The 23,611-nt window shown below is 34.7% G+C and overlaps 1 protein-coding gene across 1 annotated transcript; it reads right to left on the bottom strand.

The window, feature by feature from the left end:
• Positions 1 to 8,324: 8,324 nt before the first annotated feature.
• Positions 8,325 to 11,398, bottom strand: LOC131611671 (beta-amyrin 24-hydroxylase-like). The gene is made up of 2 exons (XM_058883594.1): positions 10,392 to 11,398; positions 8,325 to 9,145 (listed from the first exon to the last, which is right to left on the bottom strand). Exons 1-2 carry the CDS (start codon positions 11,328 to 11,330, stop codon positions 8,510 to 8,512), a joined length of 1,575 nt encoding a protein of 524 aa, XP_058739577.1. The 5' UTR covers positions 11,331 to 11,398; the 3' UTR covers positions 8,325 to 8,509.
• Between the last annotated feature and the right edge of the window lie 12,213 nt (positions 11,399 to 23,611).

Raw genomic sequence — 23,611 nt, 5'->3', positions numbered from 1 at the left:
TAAATATAAACAAAAGAAAGCTATGATTAATACATTAAATATTAAAAAATATTAATAACTTCATCATATTTAATATTCCAATTTTAAAAATATATTTCAACAAATACTAAATACTATTTTCTTTGGTAGGAGGTTGTTTTGTATTTTGTGAATTGGTTGGTTCATTAATAATATTTTTCTTGCTTTCAAAAAAAAAAAAAAAAACAAATACTAAATACAAACATGTCTACAATTTTTTTTCTTTTTAGTTCCTAGAAATTCCTTTTACAGGAGGCAATCATATGTGAAACATCAGCAAACACTTAATATGATAATGCTTTCGAACATGCCTAATTCTACTGAACCTGTCCTATTCTCTTTGCACCAACTGAAAGTATGATCCAAACTGTTGCGACGTGATTTTAATGTGGCAAAGTTATTAAGTCGCAATCACATTGCCACACGCCCTCTGCCATGTGAATAAATATGTCGCTAATAAAGTGTTGTGACGTGATTTTACAAGTTGTGACGTTAATATCACATCGTTGGCGACAACTTATAATTGCCACAACCTGGCCATGTGAATAAACATGTAGCGAATTAAGTGTTGTGACGTGATTTTAAAAGTTGTAACATGAATATCACGTTGTTGGTGACAACTTTTTTTGTAGTGATTGACTTTCCATTTTGTGTAAGTTTAGTTCATTTCTCTGAGTCAAACTCTTTTAAGGACATGTTTGTTTTAACTTCTTTTTTTTAAAAATAATTTGTATAGTGTTACATATTTTTATTTTAAAAAAATTTCATAAAAATTTAGTTTAAATAGTTATTTTAGATATTTCATCATTTCATAAAAAAAAATTGGATAACGAAATATTAAAAAATCACTTAATTTTGAAACTATTTCAAATAGCTTTTCATAAAAAATATTTTTAAAATACAATTTTTTTAAAGAAATCTCAATTTTGTCTATATTTTAATCGTCAATAATGTCTATTTATGTTATAGGATGTCAAAATCATTCACTCAATTTATTTAAAAAATTGTAATAATTTAAAAAATGTTGTAATAATTCAAAATATTTGTTATAGTTTTTTTTAGGTTTTTAGAGATAAAAATTGTTTATTAAATTTCTAAGAAATCAATTTTGTGTTTTTTTTTAAAACAAATTGTTTAAAAAAGCGTATCAATTTTTTATTTTTGAAAAAAATTATGTTTTCTCGATAATGAAATTAAAAATTGTTTTTCTTATTTAAAAAAAATATTTCTTCATTTTTCATATTAGTTTTCAAAAATATTAATTTTTTATTGTATTTTAAAAAATACGTAATTTAAAAAAAAAAACTAAAATATTTTGTTCAAAACAAATTAGATTTTAAGCCTAATACTTATACTCTAAAAATTAAAAATATAATAATTAAAAATAAGAAGTAAAAAAATATTCATGTGATCTAAAATAATAGAGTCAAGTAGGAGATTAAATTTTGGGTCTTTGTTATATAGGAGTTTTTTTTTTGACACGTATACCCATATCAGACAATATTAAAAGGGTGAAAAACACTCCAATATTTAAATCAGTAACAGTCGAAAGTGATGTTTAAATCAGTAACAGTCGAAAGTGAGAGATTTTTATGGTTAAAATAATGTCAGTGGAACAAATGCTTTCAAATCTCATCTTCAAAGAGCATTTGGGCTTTTCATTATTCAGATCATCTTCTCCATTTGGCCTTTATAAAGTGCATATCGTTCTAGACTGAAACAATAGTCCCCTAGAGTATATTTTGTGGTCCAATTTTTCTTCCTTTCTTCCTGTGTACCGGACTTCACGCTATTGTAATTTTAAAAAAGAATTAACTTTCAATTCTGATTTAACATTTTTGAATTTTTTGCAATCTTTGTTGTCCTTTTTACCTTTTATGGGGAGCTTATACTTCGTATGAAGATGAATCATGAATATGCGTGCCATAATTATAATTAGGACTGCTAAAAAAATCTATGAACAGAACCGAATCATTAAACTGAACCGAACTAAAGTTAAAATAACCAAACTATTATATTTGGTTAGCGAACCGAACCGCTATTTTACTAATGGTTAAAGAATCGAACTAAATTAAAATTAACCAAACATAAACCAAAACTGAACCATTAATTACAAAACATAAAAGTTGAACTATCATTGAAACTTGAAAACCAAAACATGAAAATTGAACTTCCAAATCGTTTAAGCTCCAAAAACTGAAGAACCCTAAATTCCCAAATAGTTGAAGCACCAAAGATGAAGAACCCTAAATTCCAAAATCGTTGAAGATCATCACCATAAGTCATATTTCATTTGCGGCGTTTCTTTCACTCTCTCTGTCACATTTGCATCTTTGTTTTCATCCTTCAAAGGTTCCACTCCAGTTTCAACTTTTTCAGCCATTTTCATCCTTCAAAGGTTCATAACTGAAGATAGTGAACTCAAGGGCTATTTAGAAAAGTTGTTGTTAAATATTTTTCTTTAAATTATATCACAACGGTTATTTAGAATAACTGTTGTGTTAGGTAGCGTACTAATTGACATATAACTATGGCCGGATGTCCGTGGTGGAAAGCGTCATATATACAACCACTCTTACCTCACAACGGTTAGTCATCTGTAGCGGTATCCCTTTTCCAACCGTTATGGTATCCCTTTTCCATAGTAGTGATAGTACTTTTAGGTCAAAGGATGATACACCACTATCACTGGGAAAATATCTTATGACACTTGCATAACATTCCATGTAATATTCTCATAGCGGATCAATCTAGTATAAATATTACTCATAATATTCGTACTTATGTGAAGACTTGATAACTCTTTATCCGTGATCCATGAGATTTGATGACCAATCCATCTACATAATAGTCTCAATGCTTTAATGTTATCCCACTTCATACTTCATAGTAAAACTCGTATATGAATTCTTCAAGAATAATGTTCTTATGTTTAATGAGATATCATGATTAAGTCACACTTAATATTTCATTAAATAGACTAGCTATTCTAGGGACTTTATTATTTTGGAATACAAACATAACAAATAAATGCCTTTACTTGTTAATAATTCAATGCAAGTATCATGTCCTACTAAATGTATTGGCCTACAGAACCTATACCAACACTTATAAACTAGTTTTATAAGGATGAGTTATGTCAAACTCAAATAATAATAGGGTATTAGATCCTATTGATCATGCCACAAGTGAGAATGAGTTAGTCCAAGCTAAAACTTTATAGGATATTAGAGCATATCAATCAGGTTACCCACCAATTAAATCCATACACCAAATTTAGTATTGTTGGGCATGATAGGGTGTATTGGAAAAAGCAAGTCCTATATATCAACAGTAAAATTGTAATGAATATATCTAGAATAACAATTACATTATTAACTTTGACCCAAGATACAGTACACATTTCAAGTTTGATTACAATTTTTGAGTTGTTTATCGAATTCTAATATTTACATAAAAAACTCTGATGATACATAAAAATCCGACGACTTCAAGAAAATTGGTGAAAACCATATTTATAACTACCTAAACCTTAACGGACCTAAGATATGATCAATTAACAAACGGATTCGCAAACAAGCTAGAAAATCTGTCAGTATCAAAATATGATTTTTTTACTTCTATTTTCCCACTCGAGGTTTTAAGACATACTACAATAATACTCCATCTTGACTTTAAGCCGATGATGACATCAATTTAACCACCAACAACCTTGATGCTCTCTTCAAAGCTTGAATCACTCTTTAAAAAGTTTAATCAGGTCCAAGCAATACATGTACCTTGATATTGGTAATGATTTGGTGAACATATTGGTTTATTCTCTTCTTAGGGAGCTTTTTGAACCTGAATCTCTGTTTACTTATCATTCCCTTTATAAAATGTAAATAAATGTCAATGTGTTTTGTCCTCTCATGATAAACTTGATGATTGGTCAAGTGAACAACACTTTGACTATCATAATTTATCTTTGCACATTCTTGAGTAATTATTAACTCCCAAATTATGCCTTTCAACCATATGGCTTTCTTGACCCGTTCAATATGGGCAATATGGTCCGCTTGATTAATATATAATGTGACCACTGATTTATTTATTTTCTTCCATCTTCTAGTTATCACGAGCAACACAAACACTAAATTTGTTAGGGAATTTTTTGGTGTCCACATTACATGCATACTCTAAATTTATAAAAACCTCCTAAGAATCTTCTTATTGAGTTAACCTCGTGTACTTTAAACCATCCTTTATAGAACCCCCCAAGTACCTGAGCATCCACTTCAAAGCTTCCTAATGAATCTAACAAGAATTTACCATAAACTGACTTACTATGCTGACTACATATGCTAAATCCGGTCTACTACAAACCATATCATAATGTTTACCGGTGTTTTTAGTATACAATCACGAGCCTTAATTCACATGTAGGATCAAAATCAAAAATCCTAAAGGTCACTTTGTGTAAAACATTCGAGAACATGTACTTATGCTGAAAGGATTTCTAATGTAAACACCCGAATAAATAAAGTAAAAGTGCTTAGATTGATAAAGAAAGTAAATAAGTAAACAATAATAAAGCAATTAAACGTTTGAATAAAAAATGGAACGCAGGTTCATACAATTCCCTCCCATAAACGCATTATCTTAGTGAATCATAAGTATGAGTACTAAAGAGAACAAAATGAATTGTAAACCCCTCACTATAGATTTGAAATTTGTCTATATACTAGGTAAATTATCAATTGTCAGCACAACTAACTCTTAAAAATCCGACACGTATACTGCTACATGGGCTTTCGTCTTTAACATCCGACACGTATACTGCTTCATGGGCTTTCTTCTTTTGATATGTTTCCACGTGTCCTCGGCACTTGAACCACTACAAACCACCACTGCTATTAAAAACAGTGTTAAATCATCCAATCTGTGGACTTAAGAATATACTAAGTCCTAAACACCTGAGTTCATTAGCGAGTCGAACTCACCATATCTTCCAGAAAGGTTAACATATCAAATTCATGATTTGATGCCAAAAATATGACTTGTTTATCTAAACTTAACATTTTTATATATCTTATATCATATATTCATATTGAAATGCTAAGCACAAAGTCTTAGGCTAACACATACTCAATGCTTTCAACTCCACATGAATAGGGAGTAATCTCCATTATCTTCTTCTCTTCCTCAATATGAGGATGTTATTTAACCAAAAATTTTTTATGATGACTTAAAAGAGTGTCAATGATTTTAGTATCTTTCATTTTAAACATCTCCACCATTTTATTCAAGTACTTAGATTGAGATAAGAACAATTCACTCTCCATACGACTTCTCATGATATCCGTACCCATTATTCTTTTAGCTTCACCAAGATCTTTCATCTCAAATTCACAATTCAAGATATCCTTGAGCTTGCCATTCTCATTTTTTATAGAGTTTTCCATCAAAAATCATCCACATATAGAAGATGGTAGATAATGACTTTCTCATTCCTCTTCGATATTTATACACAACTGTCATAATTACTTATGTGTTTAAGAATAAATTCATCAAACTGACAATACCAATGACTTGGTCTTTGTTTCAACCCATACAAATATTTATTCAACAAACATACCTTAGCCTTATCTTCTACAAAAACTTCAGGTTATTCCATGTACATTGTCTCTTTAAGATCTCTGTGCAAGAAAGTTGTTTTGACGTCCTTTTGTTCCAACTAAAGATTATATTGATTTAGGATTTCCAAAAATACATTTATATAACAATGTTTTACCACATGTGAAAAAATTTCATTGTAATCAAATCCTTCCACCTGAGTAAAAGCCTTTACTACCAGTCTTGTCTTAAATCTTGGTTCTTCAATTCATGGAATATCATCACTCTTCTTGAAGATACACTTACATTTAACTACCTTTTTTACTTAACTAGTCTCACAAACTTCCAAGTACGGCTCTTCATCCGTAAATTCTTATTGTCATTTACCGCCATCAATCATCTCTAACTATCTTTGATTTTGACTTTTTCTATGAAGGTCTTATGACGATGAACAAACGGATCCACGAACAAGCTCGAAAATTTGACATAATTGAAATATATTTTTATCCTTCTATTTTTTCACTCAATGTTATCAGAGGTATTACAACATTAAGTCAAGCTTATTAGAAGACGTGGGACTTATATATACCATATACACATGAATGCTCATATATATTGCCAAGTACAGTGCATTATCTTTGATGATGCTTAATATCTATCCATGTTAGTTACCATCTCTTGAGCGATCGAAAGTTTAAACCACCGAAGATCATAAACCCTAGGTCTTCAATAGAGAGTCGTTGGAATACAATGTTAACTTTAAACAAATCTCTAGTTTGATTTAGGAGGATAGCTTGGTCACCCATCTTATGCATCTTTGACCACTTGAGATATCTATAACAGTTTTCTAACTTCAATTGCAGTCATCATCAAAACTAAGCAACTATTATTTGACTTGCGTCGTTGTTATCCACATGCCTTATCATTTTGGATCACCTATTGACTATACCTCTAAGCAAATAGATCCACGCACACCACTCTCAAACTTCACCCTGTGTTATTTTCCTAGAATGCAATAATCACAAAATTATAGTTTATTTAATTTCTCACTCCCTATTAAACCTTATTTAATAATTTCAACTAAACCTCTTTCACTAGCATTCTCTAATCTCAAATGTCAACACTTAGATTTATCCAGAAGGTCTTGACTAGCTATTGATGGGTGACCAATAATAGTGCAACCATCTAAATTATATAACCCACACATTTTGGACCCATTAAGTATTATCATTGCACCATGCAAAATTTTTAACACCCCACGTTCAATTCTAGTGCAGTAGCCTAGATAATCAAACATGGTTATGGACAATAAATTCCACTTAAGTTAAGGAAAATACCTTTGATTGGGTAGAAGGGCCGCAATATCATCCAACATTTACAGTCTAATGTACCAATACTATGAACTTGCAAGCTTAGTTATTTTCAATTCAAATGATTGCACCTTCTTTTAGATCCAAAGTTTCTAAATATTATTTCCTTGGATACATGAGATAGGAGCAACTTGATCGCCTAACCCAACCCACTAGTGTGCTAACACTTTCATAACTATATTCGTCTGAGGCAATCACAATTAACATAATCATCCTTGTTTCCACTTTCGGGACAATTCTTTTTGAAGTGGTCGGTATTATGACAAGTGAAACATTTAAACTTTGACTTATAAAAAAAAATTATACTTTAACTTTGACTTGGATCTCTTCCCTTTCTGGTTTCCTATACTCTCACTCCTTCCTCTTGACACACTTAAGCATTCACCACTACCGTTAACCTTTAAATCTTTTAACTTTGATAACTCATTTGATCTTACAGCTACTTGAACTTCATCCAAAGTGATAGCTTCTTTTGACCATAAAGAAGCACCTTTAAAAGTGTTCAAAGGATATGGATAATGAGCTTAACAAGAGTAGAGTCTTGTCCTTGTCATCAATTTTTACCTTATTATTTTAGAAATTATCAATGATCTTGTGAATTTCTGCAAATTGTTTCACAATAGATTTATATGCGAAAAGAATAAAATTGTTGTTTCCGACAATCTCTAAGCCAATAACCTTTTCATATATAATTATTCAAGCTTGACTCACATCTCATCCACAGTCTTTTCCCTTTCAACTTCCCTTAATAATTTACCTATGAGACACAAGATAATGACACTTCTGACTTTATCCACCATCTCGGTCTTCTCAGCTTGTGTAAGGCTTACTGCAGGCACCAATGTCTCTCCCTTCAATGATCCTGGACACCTTTGTTGAATTAGTATTACTTGCATCTTTACCTTCCACAATCCAAAGTTGTTGTCTCTAGTAAAATTCTCAATGTCCTATTTGAAACTTTTAGTGTTCACTTGTAAACTTAACCTCTTTACCCTACAGTGCGCGCCATTTGTTATAAAAATAAATACAAATGGTTTTTACACAAGACTTTGATGAATGAGACAAAGAACAGCACAACGAGAAAAATGTCCTCAAGCAATAACATAATAATAGCGGCGAACACACAAATGTTTTACCTTTTGAGATCAAATCGATCTACGTATGGGAGGGAGAACATCTTTTCAATTCACAATACTTCAAAAATTGTTAAAAGTTATTACAATACAAATTATAAGAAAATAAATTTGGAGTTCCTAAGAACAAATCCTATTTCCTATTCAAGTGTTTTTCAATCTCTCAAATTCTTATTATTTTTGCAGCAACATTAAAAATAGAAAAGGATTAAATTACCGGATCACTTATTTTGATATAAATTACACAGCCAGTGCCATGAAGTTTTCACATACACTTCCCAATAATAAAAAGACACAAAATAAAAACAGTATAAATGAAAATAAATAGCAACCAAAACATAACTTGAGAATCAAATAACATTCTTCACTGAACCACCCTTCCATCCACAATCCTCATTCAGAAAATGGAGCAAAATGAGAAACAGGCTTACACTTAAGAGGCTTAGCCAAAAACACAGTAACCCTTCCAACCTCCTTCATGTCAATCTCATTACTCTTCCCATCATTCACATCCCAATCATAACACTGCACCAAACTCGCAAGTGTTGCTTGGATAACAATCAAAGCCAGTGAAGCACCAGGACAGCTCCTTCTCCCACTACCAAACGGCAAAAGCTGATAATATTGCCCCCTCACATCGATCTTACTCTTGCTAGGATCATCACTTTGTAAGAATCTTTCGGGGTCATAGACCGACGGATTGTCCCAATAGTTTGGATCTCTACCTATAGCCCATGCATTGATGAAAATCTTGGAGTAGGCTGGAACGTCGTAGCCGTCAACTTGGCAACTTCTGATGGCTTCTCTTGCGAATATTGGTGTTGGTGGGTGGAGTCTTAGGGTTTCTTTAACTACTGCTTGGAGATATGGGAGATTTGGTATGTCTGATTCTTTGACAAGTCTCTCTTTGCCAACAATGGTGTCTATTTCTTCTCTTGCTTTCTTGAAAACTTGTGGATTTCTTATTAGTTCTGCTAGTGCCCATTCTAACACACTTGCTGGTCCATTTGTTCCTGCAATAAACATGTCCTGTTGAACACATTAACAAATGTTAAATTCAGACTTGATCGGATCTCTATTTAAAAATTATACAAAATTAAATATCCTATTGGTTATTTTATCTTATCTCATAATTAAAGATTTAAAATGAATGTAAACCATTACATTTTAAATATTTTATTAAAATGTGTAGAAGTTTAATGATAATGCATTTTTTAGAATTAATATACACATTTTTTATATAATAGTAAAAAAAATATTATATAAATATGAGAGGAAGTAGATACTAAAATATTCATGCTTGTATTTATAATGCACTATATTTTTTACTTTATTTATTATTAGTATTTTTCTGAGTATTCATCGAATATATATCCAATTGTCATTCATTTTAATTCTTAATTAAATATCAAAATATAAATACAAATATTAAAAATTATTATAATTTTAATTATTGACCCTTGAGATGTTAGTTTAATAAGAGTTTAGTATTGAAATCTTAAAATAGTAAGTTTAAATCACTAGCGTCAATTTAATTAATAATTTCTTTTTTATTTAATTTAAAAAATATATATGAACCCTTGATCTGATCATGAACGTACTGATTTCACTTACTAGGCTAGTGCAAATATTATCAACAACAATAATCTAGGTCATATTTCTACTGATTTCACTTAATAGTAATTAATTATAATTTTTAAATAAAAAAAATTTCTCTCTCCTTAATCATCACCATCACCTCTTGATTTCAATTAAAAAAAAATTAAATTTAAAATAAATTTAAAATTTTGATTCAAAATAATAATAATTTATTGATTATTTTTAAGAATATAAATATAGGTGTCTTCCTTTACAAATATTTCTCCAAAATTCGTGACACCTCCTTTATTCCAAAATATTTAAATCAAGATCTACCCTTTAACTTATAATATATTAAAGACCTACTCAAAATAGTTTAACAATATCATCGTTTTCTTTAATCAATGTTTCTTGTATCCTTGTTTAATCAATGTTTCTTGTGTCATAGAGACAAATATTCTTACATCATGCCAACACATGAAAGATTCTAAACAAGTTCACAAAAAGTTTACCAAATATAGTAAAGAATATCGTCTATTCAACCGATACATGCTCCTTGAACTAAATGAGTATCAATTGTTAATTTAGTGTTCAATATCTAATAATAATAATACTTATTTATATTTATGTACTAAAAAAATAATATAGAATATGCAAAGTATATAAAAAAATAAGAGTATGAGAAAAAAGTTGATACCAGAGCAAAAGCTTTAGCACTTTGTCTAGTGAGTTTACTATCAGCACCATCAGCCTCAATCAAGTTCAACAAAATATCAAACAAATCCTTCTTCCTATCACTTCCTTCACCTTCTTTAGCCCTAACCTCTTCATGTTCCTTCAACACTTTCTCCATCATTGCATCCATCTTAAGATGTGTATCATTATTCTTCTTCCCAAACCCTTGTAGATCAAATGGCCTCATAAACCCTACAATATCACCCAAATTAAAAGCTCCAAGAAGTTCACCAATTTCCCTAATCACTTTCCTCAACTCACCAACCTCATCATTCACACCATTACTCTTCTTCCCCATTGTCATCCTAGAAATGATATTATTAGTATGTCTAATAAGTTCATGCCTCATTTCAATAGGTTTACCGCTTTTCGATATCTCAAAAAGATTCCTCAAAAAACACTTAACTTCATCCTCACGTATACTCACAAAATGTTCAAGAGTTTTTCCACTAAGAAGCTCAGTCATGCAAAGCTTCTTGAGAAACCTCCAATAGTTTCCATAAGGTATGAAGAAATAATCAGCAGCGCCATAGGTTAAACTCTCACTCGCGATCATAATCGGCCTATTGCAAAACGACTCTTCGCATGTTTTTAGAATCTGTTTCGCACTCTCGGCCGAGGATGCTACTATAACATGCTGTGAACCTAGCATGATGTGCATTAAAGGTCCATAACGTGTGGAAAGTTTGTAAAGTGCTTGGTGAAGAAGTGATCTAAGATATGGTGCATGCCCTAGAATTGGAAAGGAAATTGGAGGGCCAGGTGGGAGTTTATAAGACACAGATTTTTTGAAAAGTGATCGAATGAAAATAGTTGAAATGAACCATAGAAAGAATAATGCTAGGTAGCCTTGGATTTCAAGCATGGTTGAGTTCTTGAGTTTGGTAATTATTGGTGACATGATAATGTTGTTACCAAACTGAAAAGATGATGAACTCAAGAACTTATGCTTAAGATGAAATTGAATTAAGAATAATAGATGGAATATAAATAGAATTTTTTGGTTTTGGTTTCAAGATGAACTGTTCAGTGAATTTTGAGAGTTAAGAGAATAGGTTATTAATTTGTGCGATCCTCGTGGCCGAATATTATATTAAGGATGTTGTTATGTGTACCTCGTGGTCCATATTATAATTTGCATGCTGCTTACGTATGTTGTATCTAACAGTGTGTGATTGAGGTGTGTTTTTCTTATGTTTATGGTGAGTTTTTAACCATCAACTTTTCATCAAATAAATTACTACTTCTTTGAAAAAAAATATAAATTAATATTAATTGTGAATATGTCCCCTTAATATTTTTTTTATGTAAGGAAGGGAGAATTAAGGGTTCTCCAATGTCCTCTCAAATATTAATAATGAGTTTATAATTTATCTATAAATATTTTATGTCTATTTTAATATATGTAAGGCCCTTATATTAAATAGAAAAATAAAAATATTAATAATTAGTACATTTAGAATAATAGTAAATATATTTAATAATTTCAAAGATATGTATATTTAATAATAGCGTATTTTCAAATAAGGATGGGAGGAGTATTTTTTTTTAATAATAAATATCAATAAAAATGTATATTGATTTATTATTTTTTTTGGCAAGTCGGTGATTGTGAAGGAGTTGGTGAATAGGACTAGACCTCCATTTCTCGGAAAAAGTATATTAATAGAACTTTTACTATTCTTGCACTTTCCATAAGTGGTTGAAATTTTGTGAATCTTTGTTATGATTTTCTTCAATGATTTCGATCAGTTTTGAGTTAAAAATTTATCTAATTTAAATATAAAATTATGTGATTCAATTTGACTTCGAATGATTTATTTATAATACAAAATCAATTCAATCTGATTTAATTTAATGTAACTTATTTTAACTCGGGTGGGGATGTCTTAGTTACAAATTATAATGTAGTGTTAATATTATAAAAATATGATAAAATAATAGATTTGATTTAAAATATAATATATTAAAAATTAATATTATGAGATGAAATCAATTATATCTCAAACATGTGTGAAATTATAGAAATAATTAAATTAAAGTAAAGATTAAATATTCATTTTAGTCTCTTAGTATTTTTCGGGGTTCATTTTTATTTCTTACCTTTTAAAAAGATCAATTTGATCTTTTACCTACTCAAACAATATCATATCAATCATTTTTGTCAATTTTTCAGAAACGACGTCAAATATTGCACTCGTGATATCTGAGGTGACATTTCTTCTTCACCGCATTCTTCTTCACTACGCCTTCTCTGTGTTTTTACCCAGAAACGAACCCGAAATTGAAAAGGGATCCAATTTCATTGTTTTCCATCGCAATTTCTTGAAAAGAAACTTAAATAAAAAACGTGGGTTCCATAAGTATGAGTTTTGGGCGTTGTTCATCATCTCTAGGGAAAAACGAAGAGCTCTCAAAGTTTTGATTCGCAGGTTTACACTAGTTCGAATATGCGATGGAAACTTTATTGTCGTTGTGGAGTCATTGATGTTCTTCGCAGGGAAAGAACACTTAGCAACTATGGAAAGCATTTTTGTGATTGTCCATATTTTAAGGTAACCTTTAATGGTAAATCTTGTTCGTGTGAAAATTATGAGATAAATTCTTGTAAATCTTGAATTTATGACATTATTTGTTGCTTTCTTAACCTATATAGGGATCTAATCAGGATGAGTGTGGCTTCTTTGATTGGTTCTATGAAGAAGTTGGATATAAAAAGGACCAGTTCGTGGTGAAGCAAAAAAGTAGGCTGAAAAAGTTAACAAGGGAAAACAAGGAAGCAAAAATGGAGGTTCAAAAATTAAGGCTCACAAATGTTGAACTAGAAATTGCTATGAACAACATGATGAAATGGAAAAAAAACCTTTGGAAGATTATGTTTTATCTTGCTTTCACTGTATTAATAGTCATGAAGTTTTAATTTTACTATATTAGCAATTCATGATGTACCAAAATTGAACGATCACACAAGTTAAATTACAAGAGTAGGTTTAGTTGAATTATGTACTAGTTTTAGTTCAATGTATTAGTGGAATTATATATGAACCATTGAAATATGTACCTGTTGTGTAACACCCAAAGTTCTACCCGAAATTATAATGCAGAAATCAGAGTATTTTAAAAACTACCAGCAAACATTTGGGATATCACATTGTTAGCTGAAGATTTCGTTTAGAAAGAATATCCTTTGAAGAGTTACAATTTGAAGGAAGATGGTTACTGATGACCATTTCTGAGTTTAAAAATGGCTACTGATGGCCATGTTTCGAGAGAATGTTGGTTTGAGTTGGAGTAAAGATGGTTAAACTTGGAGCTAGTTCGAAGAAGATTATCTTTAAAGACTTAAACGTTTTTGCGAAATACGTAAAGTACTGAAGCTTAACGTGTTTTCGTGGCATTCTCAATTCTGATCATGTTGCCACGCGTCGAAAGAGGATTCAGGCGGGAGGATTTGAATTTCGAAGTAGTTTGTGTAACTGCACAAAGACAGATGGCATCCCAGGGATCCCTGTGGGCAACGTGGCATCAGATTAGTGTAGGACCGTTAGGGTCGAATGTAGTATAAATAAGGGTCTTAATGTTAGGATTCCGGGTGTTCATTTTGTACAAATCACTCACAAACCACTCAAGTATCAAGTGTTTAGAGAACGAGTTCGCTGAGAAATGTACGTATGACACCAACACCAGTTTAATACATTTGTATTTCTCTTTATTCAAACATCTTTTCATTATTACTGCTTTCGTTTACTTCATGTTATTTATATTTCTGCACTTCCTTATTTCGTCTAACTTTTATTTCGAAGCACTTTATATTTATGCATTTTACATTCTTGCACGTTACATTCTTGCACTTTACATTTCTGCAGTTTATACGCTTTTATTTATATTTCTTCGTCGAAAGACATATTTATGTGTATAACAAGTGTTGTTTTTAAGTAAACATTCACATGATCATATCATAAACAAGTTTTCTCAAAGCCAGAACAAACAAGCATGAATCAAATCATATCGAAAGACAATTGTTTGACTATGTCCTAGGATCAATCTAGTCGATCCTGCGAGTAACCAAAGTATACTTTATAGTTTGGAGGACTAGCGGTTGTCTACCGGAAATCACCGTAAACAAATTGGCACGCCCGGTGGGACAGTGTCAAACAGATTGTTATTAATTGATTGTTTTGTTTTGTCTAGAAAATATCAAGACCTTGTATGAACCTTAGGAACGGTAAGTTAACCAACAGTGCACAACCGATTCCTAAACGAAGGTACAACAAGAAAATGGTCAACACGGCCAGTGGAGGGGGAGATCAGGATCCCCCACAAGGGTCAGGAACAGTAGCGACAAATTCTACACATGTTTCGACTTCTACTCAAGAGGTGCAGGCTATACCGGTTTCGACAGGATCTGAACCTATAGGTAGTTCCCAGGCGATACCCGAAAATACTACAGGGACGACAGGGACTGTACCAGTTTCAAGTTCGACCACCGCGCCTCCATTCATCAGCGCGAGCGAGATACCACCTTTCTCGACAAACGCTGCAAGTCAATTATTTTCCCCAGGACCATCATCCACCTTCGAAGGATGGAGACCCAACAATCCATATGGAATGCCATATTCATATATGACAGGATTACGAGGACCAGGGCCTACATACACTACAACTAACCCGACGGCATTTTTGCCGAATGTCAGTTCGATAGGTCGAAGCGCACATAATACTGGTTTCTCTGCCCAAATACCCCCTTTCACTACAAATAGTCAAGCAGCATTTCGACAAGAAATGGATGCAAGTAATCATGATATGTTAGGAACCCTTGCTAAAGAATTGGGGTCGATTTTGAATCCATTAGCAACAAACATTGCCAGGACTAACCAGGATAATGTGGAAACTTTCAAGAAAATATCATCTCAAATAAATCGAATGGCGGATTTTTTAGGAGTTCCACAAAATAGGCGAAGAAACAACCAATCAACCTATCAGGAAGGGGAACCCATTCAAGAACCAGTTCAAACCGCAATACAGCCACCTAGGCCAACACCAGTTGAACGAAACCAAGTGATAGATTTTGAAACTCGAAGTCAAACGACTAACGTTGGCCAACAAGCAGTTGCCTAGCAACAGCCTAATCTAGTTGTAGTGAGAAGGAACGAACATCCTGACGAAGTTGTGCATAGGGTTAGGAGAGACAATTTGGCAACGGAGAACAATCTCACTGCCATGATAGAGAGAATAATGGCTAACAATGGCCTCAATACTGGACTCCGACGTCCAAATTATACATCCCCCATAGCAGAATATGTTATGCAAACAAAATTGCCAAGGGGTACCAAAGTACCAAAATTCACTAAATTTTCAGGGGACACAAATGAATCAACGGTGGAACACATAGCCAGATATCTAACAGAAGCAGAAGACCTAGCGGGGAACGAAGATTTGAGAATTAAATACTTCCCTAGTTCGCTAACAAAGAATGCTTTCGTTTGGTTCACCACTTTACCCCCAAATTCCAAGATAAGTCTGAAAGAATTGGCTAGCATCAAGAGGAAGTTCACGGAGAATATAGATGATTACTTAAATAGGTTCCGTTTGTTGAAATCAAGATGCTTCACGACTGTCCCAGAACATGAATTAGTCGAAATGGATGCCGGCGGTCTAGATTATTCAATTCGAAAGAAATTGGATACTCAATACCTAAGGGACATGGCCCAATTGGCAGACAGGGTTCGACAAGTTGAACGACTTAAAGCAGAGAAGGCCAGAGCAAATAAAAGTTACAAGAAAGAAAAAATAGCATACGTCGAGGCTGAAGACGTCGACGGTGAATCTTTCGAAGATTCATACAGCATGGAAGAGGTCGAAATAGACCTAGCAGAGTTAAAAGAAGCGCCACCTTATTCTTGCAAATTGCTCACACCGGCCAAGGGAAAAAATCCAGTAGAGAATGATAAAAACGATAGATTTCCTAAGAAAACTTATACATTTGACGTCACTAAATGTGACGAAATATTTGATTTGTTATTAAAAGATGGCCAGATGATAGTGCCTCCTAATTCCAAAGTTCCTCCGTTAGAACTGAAGGATAGAAAAACACTTAGAAAGGGGGGGTGTGAATAAGTGTAGCTTTAAAACTTGTAAGATAAAAACAATTTGCACAATGATTTTTATCCTGGTTCGTTGTTAACTAAACTACTCCAGTCCACCCCCTTGGAGTGATTTACCTCACCTGAGGATTTAATCCAGTAATCACACAAGATTACAATGGTTTTCCACTTAGACAACTTCTAAGTCTTCTAGAGTATACTGATCACAACCTGATCACTCTAGGAACAATCTGCTTAGATACCCTCTAAGACTTTCTAGAGTATACTGATCAACAACCTGATCACTCTAGCTCTTACAACTTAATGTAAACAAATTCTAAGAGTTACAATGCTTCTAATAAAGCTATTATCACAACTGTGATTTTCTCTTAAGTTTAAGCTTAATCTCACTAATATATTACAACAGCAATGTAGTGAGGTTGATTAAGTTTGAGAGCTTTTGATTTGAACAGCGTTTCAGCGTTTTTGCATAAAGTCTTGTATTCAGAATTCGTAACTTAGCTTCTCATCAGAACTTCATATTTATAGGCGTTTGAGAAGATGACCGTTGGGAGCATTTAATTCTTTGCGTATTCCGTACAGCATTGGATCTAATGTTTCACTCTTTTGTCAACTACCTCGAGCCTTGCTTTCGCTGTGTCTACTGACGTTGCCTTTAATAGCTTTCAACGTTCCTTTTGTCAGTCAGCGTAGCCTGCCAGCTAGTACTTGCTTCTGATCTGATGTTTGTGTAAACAACGTTTGAATATCATCAGAGTACAAACAGCTTGGTGCAGAGCATCTTCTTGTCTTCTGACCTTGAAGTGCTTCTGAGCGTGATACCATGAGAACTTCAGTGCTTCTGCTTCTGATCTCAAGTCCTTCTGATGCTTCCATAGACCATGTTCTGATTCTGCTTGACCATCTTCTGATGTCTTGTCAGACCATGTTCTGATGTTGCATGCTGAACCTTCTGAGTCAGTGCGTCTTGCGCTGATTTTGTGCATACTCTTTATATAATTCCTTAAATGGAAATTGCATAGTATTAGAGTACCACATTATCTCATACAAAATTCATATACATTGTTATCATCAAAACTAAGAATATTGATCAGAACAAATCTTGTTCTAACAAGAACAACGGAAGAAACGAGGCTTTTGCAAATATCATGGTTTTTTAGGCCATAAAACCTCACAATGTTTTCTTTTCAGGGATCTAATTCAGAATGCTATCAAGGACGGACGTCTGAAATTCGCTGACAAAACCAAGAGTCATATGAAGGTTGACACATACCCTTTGAATGTTGCTGCCACTAACCTGTGTGAACCACTTGACGTCAACATGGTGGAAGTGTCTGAAGTAGATGTTGCTGAATCGGAGACAATTTCAACTAGAAAGCAGGCTACTGAAAGCCTAAATGACAACAAAGTCTTCAATACTGATGTTGAAGAATCTTTCGATGCAGCTATAACTGAAGATCTGAAAGGAAAAACTAGTAAGGCCACTGAAGACCTCAGGGTGAAACTTCAGCAAATACAGATTTCTGAAGCTCCTCCGGCAGTTGTTAACATGATCAATGTTAGGCGTCCTTTGTCTGAAATAGAAGAACTAGAAAAATGGCTGATAAGGGAGAAAGGAAACTTTGAAATCCCACCAAGAGGGGAAAGCTTGAAAGATTATCTCTGGAATTGTCATGAAAAAAACGGTGGAAAAATGCTGATGTGCCCAAGATGTTCAATCATGCTGAATCGAAGGGTTCAGGCTAATTTCGAAAGGGCCTTACGAGAAAGATTAGAACAACCCTGGAGAGGAGGAAACCCATTGCTGAAGGTGTATCCAAGGATGGAAGAAAGCTTGGTGGGTTTCTTGGTCAAGTGTCATAAGGAAAACACTGAGATTGCATTGTGTCCCAGATGTGGAGCAGTCTATGACGAATTGCTAGCGCGATCATTTGAAAGGGTTTATTTCTACATGGGTCGAGAAACCCAGGGGCTTCGTCCCAACCTGTATGGGTTCGACATATGGACCCCATCGAAGAGGCCTGACAGCCCACACCTTAGAGCTCGAAGAGTCACGTTCAAAGTCCCTGCAGACATACCCAGGGATAGATGGATGCAAGCTGGTGCGAGAACCAACAAATGGCGAAGTTGGGACCAAGGGGAAGGACTGCAATGGCATACAGGAAGAAATTTCACACCTCAAATCGAGAGATGTACAGGTTGGAGAATTACAAAGGCAAAAATCCTATGTCCAGATCTCAATGGAGAAGGCATCAGAGGATGAAGAAGGCCCAAAGAGAATACAAACCAAGGGAGATTGGGAAGTCTAGTAGCAACCAAGTCCAAACCCAGGGGGCAAGGATAAGTAAACCCTCAGTAGAACGCAAATTGTTCGACTCTGAAAATGAGAAGGAAGAAGAGAAGATGCATTCCAGCCCTTGGAAAGAAGACGATAGAATGACAAACGATTTCGACTCAGATGGAGTATCGTCCATAAACCTCAATTGCAATGTAGTGTCAGTACTCCCTCATGAGTTTAATCAAGAAACGGAAGCTGAAGATTGTGAAGAAACTGATATGGAAGAGATGGCAAGACACAAGCCTGTGTGTTATTATGTGCTAAACAACGGGGTAGTTGAAGAGCAGAATGCATTCTTCGAGAGGCCAGATGAAGGTATGAGAAATCATCTAAAACCACTATTCATAAGGGCTAAGATTGAAAATGTTGGCATTAACAAAGTCTTGGTAGATGGGGGGGCAGCAGTGAACCTAATGCCCCAGTACATGTTAAAGAGAATTGGTATGTTCGACACTGATATAAGGCCACATAATATGGTCTTGTCTAACTACGAAGGAAAAATCGGGCAAACTCTTGGTGTCATTCAAGTGAATTTAACTGTGGGTTCGGTCACTAGACCAACGATGTTCATGGTGATACCAGCGAAGGCAAACTACAATCTCTTGCTAGGAAGAGAGTGGATCCATGGAGTTGCTGCGGTGCCTTCGACAATGCATCAAAGATTAACCATTTGGAGGGAAGATGGTATAGTAGAGAACATTGAAGGGGATCAGAGTTACTACATGGCTGAAGTTAATCAAGTCAATAAAACCAGTTTCGACAGGAATTTGGCAAACATAGGGCCTTGCCATGCTGCAGAAGATATATACACCCCAAATAAGAATGCTTTATACTATTTGTCTTTGCACCCAAATGGGTTCCAATGGAATAGAGAAATAATGGACGGTCCAGAAGATACCGCACCGATAGAGCATTTTCCAACAATACGGCCAACAGGCTGGGACGACGATATTGATGATGCCTGAATCATCCTTTTTCGAAAAGATTTCGGCTTACATAGCCGAGAACAAAAGAAAGACGGCTCTTGAAGCCGAATTATCAAACATGGTTGTTGATACAATTTCAAGAAAGGAAGAAACGACATATGCTGGTATGCGTCCGATCCCTCAATTCCTTGAAGATACAGTTCAAGCTGGGAAGATTTCAGATGAAGAGTTAAGTCAAAGGCTGGATGCAATCTACGACGAAGAACCTTTGGGATTCGAGAAAGACCCAATGGGGGCAAATATCAAAATGTTAGCCTAAGATCCACTCGAAGAAGTAAATCTTGGAGACGGAGATCAGAAGAGGGTAACATATGTCAGTACAAAATTAGAGCCAGCATTGAAATCGAGAGTCATTAAGTTATTGAAAGAAAACAAAGATTGCTTTGCGTGGGATTACAACGAGATGCCTGGTTTAGGAAGAGACTTGGTCGAATTAAAGCTGCCCATAAAAGAGGGGAAAAAGCCCATCAAACAGACTCCTAGGAGGTTCGCACCAGAAATTCATTCGAAGATCAAAGCAGAGGTCGAGAGACTTCTACGGTGCAAATTCATCAGAACCACAAGGTATGTTGAATGGATTGCTAATATTGTGCCAGTTATTAAAAAGAATGGTTCATTAAGAGTGTGCATAGATTTTCGTGATCTAAATGCAGCAACGCCTAAGGATGAATATCCCATGCCTGTGGCAGAAATGCTAGTAGATTCAGCCGCAGGCTTCGAATATCTAAGTATGTTGGATGGATATTCTGGGTATAACCAGATCTTCATTGCAGAAGAAGATGTGTCCAAAACAGCTTTTCGTTGCCCTGGGGCAATAGGCACCTACGAGTGGGTTGTAATGCCTTTTGGCTTAAAAAATGCTGGGGCAACTTATCAAAGAGCAATGAATTCTATATTCCATGATTTTATAGAAACTTTCATGCAAGTATACATAGATGACATTGTTGTAAAGTCTGTTTCAGATAACAGTCATCTCGACCATCTGAGCCAATCATTCGAGAGAATGAGAAAACATGGCTTAAAGATGAACCCCCTTAAATGTGCTTTCTTTGTGCAGGCTGGAGATTTCCTGGGCTTCGTGGTCCATAAGAAGGGAATAGAAATAAATCAAAATAAAACAAAAGCTATTATGGAAACAAAGCCTCCATCCACGAAGAAAGAGTTACAGTCTTTACTGGGAAAGATAAACTTCTTGAGAAGATTTATCTCAAACTTGAGTGGACACACGCAAGCCTTTTCCCCCTTACTGCGGCTCAAGCAAGGAGAGTTCGAATGGCGTGCTGAACACCAAGAAGCTTTTGAAAAAATCAAGCAATACTTGATGCATCCACCAATATTGTCTCCCCCAGATGGGAAGAAGTATATGCGCCTGTATATCTCAGCTTCAGATAATACAATAGGCAGCATGCTAGCACAAGAAGATGACAATGGTGTTATAAGAGCTATTTATTATTTAAGTAGAGTACTCAATGATGCAGAGACTAGGTATAGCGCAATAGAAAAACACTGCATTTGTTTATATTTCTCTTGTATTAAACTCAAGTATTATATAAAGCCAGTTAATGTTTATGTTTCGTCTCATTGTGATGTTATTAAACATATGCTATCGAAACCAATATTGCATAGTCGAATTGGCAAATGGGCTTTAGCCCTTACGGAGTACTCTTTGATATTTCAACCACTTAAAGCAATGAAAGGGCAGATCGTATCAGATTTCATTGTTGACCATGCAGTGGTTGAGCACCCACTCGCCTTGGTATTCCTCGAAGTTCCAGAACCCTTCTGTACAGGGGCTTCCTTGATTTGTCTCTTTCGAGTAACAGCTGTGAACGAAATATAAATCAGTATTTCAATGGAAAAGGAAAAGTTAGTCGAAAGATTGTCTAAACCCCAACCTTCGAGTATTGGAGTCAAGACGCGAACGTGCTCAAGACCTATATGAAGATGTCCTTTGAAAGTATCCAAGGTATGCTTAGTCGGGACCACTCGTTCAGCGCGTTTTTTAGATTCTTCCTAAAGAATTTTTATGAGATTCCCACACACAAACCAGTCTGGAAAAGGAAGGCTTAAGGCCACCCCAAAATCAGCACTAGGAAGTGGAGGAAATTTTGGAGGATGAAGTTCGAAAGCCACTTTATAACGTAGTTCAGGTCGAACAGACGTAGGCAATTTCAACTTATCCAGTTTAGCAGAAAACTTTTCACGTAAAGTGACCGCAGCTTCACGAACGGTCCGACTAAGGTCATCAGGCCTGTAGATAATTTCAAAGAACTTTTGAAATGCTTGGATTTCTTTAATATGTGTCGAAGTACCTTTATGGAAATTCTCCTGCACATCAGCAAAAGCTTCAGTTAGTTCCCGAGTAAGGCTTTCAGTATCGAAGATTTGCGCAGAATAATATTCTGTCCACCATTGATGAAAATCTATGGGAGAGTAAAAAGCAGGTTCAAAAGAAACGGGAGACAAAGTGGTGATGCCAACATATTTGGAGATTTTTGACTCATATTCATCTTCTGCCAGATGCGAAGTGTGTAGACACATGTGATTCCTTTTGTCATATAAGCACTTTGGTTTGAGTTGAACCAACCCAAATTGTCTCGAAACCAGATTTGGTTGATAACAAAGGAGGCAGCAGTGACTTTTGGAAGATCGAAGTCGGTGATATAACAACTTTGGTGTGAGGAAGGCTTCCCAGATAGCCATGGATTCAGCTTGTTGATCAACAGAAGTTGCTGGAAATGCTCGAGTAAACCATTCGGGACCCACTTTACGTTGTACGAATGGAGCCATCGAGGGAGTGAATTGATAATGTTTGGCAAACATCATTATGTATGCCAGGAAGGTTTCACGAAGTTTGCCAGTTTCTTCCTTTGGAGTTAGGTAAGCTAATCTGGTTCCTTCTACTGTTCGATTCTTTATAGCTGCACTTTCTTCATCCACAACACCTTTATATGGGAGGTGAGCCTCAAAAGTGGCATTAAGCCATAGTTGCAACAACCAGAAAGGACCAGCAAAAAGAAGAGATCCTGTTTTGTAGTTCTTAACAAGGTCTGTTGCTTCACCAAGATTCTCATAGAGAAATCCTAGAATTAACTGGCTTAGGTTTAACTTTTTCCCAGCATTTAGTTGGTTGGCCATGCAAAGGTATCTCTTTGCTACTTGTATGGACCTAGAGCAAAAGACGCACCTCGAAAGCCAGAGTGCTAGAAATGCTATATGTTCTTCATCTGAGACGGCTGGGTTCGTTTCGTTGTGGTATTGTTGAATGAAGGCAGTATAGGTGACTGTTGCTTCATTAAAATTGATGGTGTCAGTATCCATGAAATTGGGGTCGAAGGTTTCCCCAGTTGGTCGAAGCCCTGTAATGGCAGCTACATCGAAGAGGGTAGGGGTAACCATTCCACATGGAAGGTGGAAAGTATTATGAGAAGCATCCCAGAAATAAACTGACGCTACTAACATGGTTTGGTTATATTCTAGGCCTGTTTTGGATAACTGGATTAGGTCATAAATCCCTAATTGTTTCCAGAAAGAAGCCTTTTGTTTTTCCACCTTCGCTAGCCAAGAGTAATACAGTTCAGGATCTTTTGCTAAAGGGATTGACCTAAAGACTTTCACAAAGTTGGTTACATAGTTTAACCTAATTTTCTCCAAAACCAAAGAAGTTTCAGTTGAGGTTTCTGTGGTGTTATCAGGATCAGCTAGGACTGGACGACCTTCTTCATCTATCTTAATTTTGCTAACTAAAGGTCTA

Source organism: Vicia villosa, linkage group LG6 (genome assembly GCF_029867415.1).
Source record: "Vicia villosa cultivar HV-30 ecotype Madison, WI linkage group LG6, Vvil1.0, whole genome shotgun sequence".
Classification (NCBI taxonomy): domain Eukaryota; kingdom Viridiplantae; phylum Streptophyta; class Magnoliopsida; order Fabales; family Fabaceae; genus Vicia; species Vicia villosa.
The sequence above is the reverse complement of the archived record's forward strand: the minus strand, read 5'-3'. Positions and strand labels throughout refer to the sequence as shown.

What these genes read in the sequence shown, in the direction of transcription:
- LOC131611671 (XM_058883594.1), bottom strand. Translation starts at nt 11,330, where the DNA reads ATGTCACCAATAATTACCAAACTCAAGAACTCAACCATGCTTGAAATC. An exon ending in GTGCTAAAGCTTTTGCTCTG is followed by an intron (nt 9,146 to 10,391) that starts GTATCAACTTTT and finishes TGTGTTCAACAG; the next exon opens with GACATGTTTATTGCAGGAAC.